At 36.3% G+C, this 5,610-nt stretch overlaps 1 protein-coding gene across 1 annotated transcript; it reads right to left on the reverse strand.

Annotated features, from left to right (window-relative positions):
- Positions 1-3,529: 3,529 nt before the first annotated feature.
- Positions 3,530-5,275, reverse strand: LOC112163819. The gene is made up of 4 exons (XM_024300075.2): positions 5,191-5,275; positions 4,389-4,465; positions 4,160-4,232; positions 3,530-3,667 (listed from the first exon to the last, which is right to left on the reverse strand). Exons 1-4 carry the CDS (start codon positions 5,272-5,274, stop codon positions 3,530-3,532), a joined length of 372 nt encoding a protein of 123 aa, XP_024155843.2. The 5' UTR covers position 5,275.
- Between the last annotated feature and the right edge of the window lie 335 nt (positions 5,276-5,610).

A 5,610-nucleotide genomic window follows, 5' to 3' on the forward strand; every position in this document is an offset into this window, starting at 1 on the left:
CACTGCTACAATGAAAACCGCATTGGCTTTAATCAAGCTTAATTACAAGCCATCAATTGGCTATGCTGGCTCTATGTTTTCCTATTTTCCCTTAAAAGAAGTTGTTGCCGTCAACCCATATGGAGTTTTGATATTTAGGCCACTTAGCATCTTCTTGGAATGATACATATCCCAGGAGATTGATATATATATATATATATATATATATATATATATATTAATCATCCTTTCTAACTAAATGAATTATAGCCATATATCAGGAATCATACTACATGTACACATATTGCCAGGCCTCTCCTCTTCTTGGTTATATGCGTAAGCATACATACATTAATCTCCAGACTTCGATTCCCAATGGCAAATTGCAGTGCTATGTATATCAAAGCCCCTTTGCTGGCCTTAAGAAACAGGATGGTAGCTACGCGATGTATTTATTGATTCAGAATTGTAATTTTTGATTTCACCACAATTGGTAAATAGCAAACACAACAGTATGTTTTCTTACCGTTATGCCACAAGCTGGCAATAAGAAAATTCCATCAAGTCTATTATTTTCTCCTGCTACAATACTCTTGTCTAATGAGCATGTGATGGCTTGGATGATGGATTTTAACCACCAACTTGGCTAAAGCACATATAGCTACAGGGTAGGCCCTGTGTTGATATATAAAGCCAAATTAGATCACCTCCTACTTCTTGTATGTGTGAATTCTTTGACAAAAGAGGAATGGTGGTCGTGCAACTTTAATTATGCTTGTCTCCATTGCAACTTAGTTAGCTTGATGCGCAGAGTCTCCCGTAGAGCACCAACATATCTGCAGTTGTAATAGAACATGAGAATTGATATTTCTGCCCCCCAGGGCTGCACATGTCATCTTCACAGAACGTTTCTCTCAAACATTCCATCAAACATCTTGCGGGCATATATCATATTCTCAGACTTGTGATGAAAGTCCAACAGGAACAGCCCACAGAGGATCAATTTATCAGCAAAGAGTTCAATCAATCACTATTTCCTGGGATTGAGCTTAATTCTTCACAGCAGCTGTGGAAGATCAATCTGAATTCAATATGTCTTCTCTTGCAGTTCAATTTTTTTCCTTTTCACCAACAGAGAGAGCTCTACCTGAAGCAGCTTTAGCGTCGAAAGCCTCTCTATTGGCTCTGCCTGGACGTCGAGAACATGTGCGGAGGACATGGAAGAGCTGATTAGGGTTAGAGACTTTAGGTCTAGGTTATTTTGAAATTCAAAATTTGAATTATGACAAATGGTCCCATTCTAACATCTTACACTTTTGTCTCCAATTTATTACCTTGTTCCCTTACACATGACCCTTCTACCCTTACTTTTTCTTCTCCACCAAAATCTCTATGGGCTTTCTAGGTCATTTCTATGTGGAGTTAAAGACTAGATCCACATTTTGTGCTTACACATTTGTCAATCACATCTAGCTCTTCATTTCCTTTGATCTCTACCCTCCATTCATCACTTTTGGCCTATAAAAGCACCCTCCCTTCATTTGGACGTTTTTCATCTTCTCTTCACACATTTCTCTTAGTTTCTTAGCTTTAATTCATAGTTTCTTAGTTTTGTGTAGAGAAAAGTGTAAAGTGTCTTGGGTTTTTACCAAAAACCGAAGATCCTTTACATCTTTGATCAATCACACCTTAGTTTCATCATTTCAAGCCTTTGTTCTTCAAGTTTCTAAGAGCTTTGTGGATTTGTATGGCAATTTGGGTTTGAGAAAACCGAAATTTCCATACTTTGAAACATCTCTCACTAGTTTTGCATCAAGGGGAGCTAGTTTGGTAACCAACCACTTTCTCCACTCTTCCTCTCTATTACTTGATGTTATTATGTATATGGGTTTGATTTATGTAACTATGCGTTGTGAGTATAATAAAATTGGGCGGCCGTAGCCCTAGCCAAACTCATGTATAAAATAGTGTGATGCCATGTTTTTTATGAATATGCGTGTTTTGAATCCTTTAGCTACTTTACTTTAATCCTTTCTTACATGTGTTTTTAGATTTGTCACCTAGAAGCATGTTGTAGGAATTAATGAAATTGGAAACTTAAGCTTGACAATCTTTTGTAACCGAGAAGCATGTGTAGCTAGCTAATAGGGTGGTGGTCTAGCTTATTCTTACGGGAAGAACTAGATTGCTTCGGTTTCTTACCTAGAAATTAAAGCATGATGTTGTGGGTTTAGGTTCCGGAAGAATTTAGGCTCACGGCACCATACACTAGGCCAAAAAAGCAAACAGACAACGGACCAAATTCGTTGTGTGATTTGGATGATCTCCGTTGTGTATTGGAGCGTTGTGTGATTAAAAATCGCACAACGGTGGAAACCCGTTGTGTGAATTACAAACAGACAACACTTAATTGGTTAAAACCGTTGTGCCTTCTCTCGGTAGATGGCAGCCACAGTTGCCGCGCAGTCATGCTGCACATGTCATTGGCATCATTCACACAACGAAAGTTATTTCCGAGCCGTTGTATGAAAGGCAATCAGTCAACTGCATTTTATTTTATCTGTTGTATGAGTTATCCTCACACTTCACTTTTGGAAATTTTATTGTTGTGTGTTAGTTTTAGATAATGTATTCTAGTTATTACAGTTGTGTGATTATAAATCAGACAACGTATGTTTGTTAGAACCGTTGCATGTTGTATAAGGATTCATTGTGTGAACATCCAAATTGTTACTTCAGACAACATTATTAACTTCAGAAATTCTGTTGTGTGATAATCGTCTTTTCTAGATTTTGTGCATTGATAATAATGCTCCATTTTACCTAATGAACAGTGACTAACTGTAAAGAAAAGACATTGGAATCTATAAAATAAGTAATCCAACTCATACTATTTGAAGAAACGCATTCAAATGTGAAAAGGGAGAATTTCTCAATCATCCAAGCCAACATTGAAAGAAGAAAAGCATTCAAATGCCTGCCCATCTACTTGGGACATCAAAAGTTGATACAAATACAAACTGTTTGTTACAAAACATGCCACACAATGCATGAATATTGTGCCAGCAGAGAAGCACAAAAATGATGCTTTCCTTCAGCAACAACCTACTTCCTCATATGCTTTCCTTTAGCTCCTACACATACGCCTTCACGACATACTTTGCCCATTCATTTCGCATCATATCTATGTCTATTTGAGTATATTGACTGTTGCCTCTCCTCTCCCACTGCATGGACATAAAAGAGTCAATATAAACCAAGTTAAAGTGACTACATTTATAAACTACACTTGTACCTTTCTTGGAAACAATGTCAGGTCTTTATCCTCAATGATGTCTCTCATGTAATTAGAATTTAACATAGGAAAATTTACCATAGTATTTACTCCGCATTACCACATATTCAATTGGAAGAGAATCTCAAACCCAACTTCTACTTTTTTTTTTGGCTGGAGTGACAACTTATTATACTGTTTTAACATGTCCTGTTACCAAGCGATTATAAACAACAATACAAACATATGTGAGATACTTGATAAAGGTTCCCTATTTTAAAAGAGTGCAAGGAGAAGTGTCTCCAATTTGAAGCAACTAAATGTGCTTACTAAAGGCTCTGTCTTTATGTCCAGTGCACCATTCCTCAGAACCATCAATGAATCACAAGCATCGGGAAAACCCTTAAACAGCATCTGTGCAGATTACCACACCAATATTACACTAAGCGATAGTCAAAGTTAGAAAGCCATTAAGTAACAAATTGAGTTAATTGCAGTGGTTGGTCCATGCATATTTGTTCTATCTATTAACCACCATGAAATGAGAAGAACAGACCGTCAAGGTCGGTGTAAATATATGAAAGCTTATAAGATGCCTAGGGTATATTATTAATTACCATCGATTAAAGGGAATAATACCGAAGACTAAAGATAATGCCTAAGGATGCCTTCCTATATAGAAAAAGCAGTCAAGAAACAAAGTTTTGTATTATAGATAATTAGATATCCAAAGACCAAATTACTAGGCTAAAGTTTCTAATATAGTGCATAAGCTAATCAAAAAATATATTAAGAATTCCACTATACTACCTTCAGCTTAATGCACCATATGTGAAAGTTGGAGATGGCACAAGTATCAAGGTACAATGGAAAGCTGATCTATTTCACATTTAGAGCAGACAATACCTTTTGAAGAGATTTGTTCTCAGCAATGAAACATTCACCATAACGATCATCAATGACTCCTTCATAGACCCACCTATAAGAAGTTTCATTTCCATACATTGAGATCAAACCCACCACATATCAAATGTACCACATACAGAGCACAGAGAAGGTAAAGGTTGATAGAAGAAATTCTCAGTTTGTTTAATTTAAATAATAACAAGCATAAGATAGCAATTAATTGTCTAACCTGCAAATCCTCGGAAAGAGCCTCTGAAACTGCAAGTGTAGCAAACGGTTCAACCAAGCAGAAATTGGAGAATAGAACTGTACAAGTGTTAATAGAATCATAAGAAACAAAAGATTGAGATATTTGACAAGACAAACAAGCATATAGTAAATAAATAAATAAAAAAGAAAACAGATTGTTTGATGCAGATAATTGTTTACTTAACTAACTTTCTATCATAAAACTGTAAATTGGATGTGTTTGACTAGTCGCAAATCTATGAACTTAAGAAGTTTGGAACATGTGCACAATTATTGAAATATGGGGAATAACAAAAAGTAATATCACGGAGTTTCGGCTATCTGCCTCTTTCTAAATTATCTCAAATGAACCATATTTATCTTGCAAGTAGAAACCAGAAATCACAAGGTTATGATGACGCTTCATTCAACACTTCTAACAAATTCAAACAGAAAAGTTTAGAATCTTGCTCATATAGTGCTACAGTCAAGAACACAAACATCTAACTTCATTTATTCGCAAGCAATCAATCATATAATGCTGGAAACAAATTATTCACTGGGACATCTAATAAAAACAACATCAAAACAAAGGTCATTTCCAATTAATCTTGGACTTGGACTATTTTCAAGAGCTGCCCAGCCACCAAATCAAAAGTCAAGTTCATTGGAGCTCATTTCGCAGCTTGGTAAAATGCCTAAGCCAACACCCAAATATGCTTAACACCTCAAACAACCAATTATTCAAACTTTGCAAACAAATCCCAGCTAAGAACAAGAACATGTTCAAGAATTAGTACTACCTTGACATTAGTGTTTCTGAGCCTAATTGCTTCCTCAGCATCAGTAAGAGCATGTCTGTAATTACCAAGCTCCTTCGATAACATCAACACATCACAGGAAGTCAGGAATCACGCTACAATAACACAACCAAGTTGAACACACCCAGATAATAATAATCAATCACTGGAACAATCACTTCACCAAACACCATACAACTGTTCTAAGACAAAGTCAACTCAAATACACAAGCAAACCACATGGGAGACGCATGTTCAGACCCAACAAAGCATCTCAGTAATTCAAATCTCGGTACGAAAACCCAGAAATACAAACACGAAATAAAGAACATTACCTTGATGGAGACCTTGCTCTTCACTTGGGTTTCCAGAGCCTCACTCATAGACTAACGCAAACCCCCACAACCCCATCAAATACAAAAT

Source organism: Rosa chinensis, chromosome 5 (genome assembly GCF_002994745.2).
Source record: "Rosa chinensis cultivar Old Blush chromosome 5, RchiOBHm-V2, whole genome shotgun sequence".
Taxonomy (NCBI): domain Eukaryota; kingdom Viridiplantae; phylum Streptophyta; class Magnoliopsida; order Rosales; family Rosaceae; genus Rosa; species Rosa chinensis.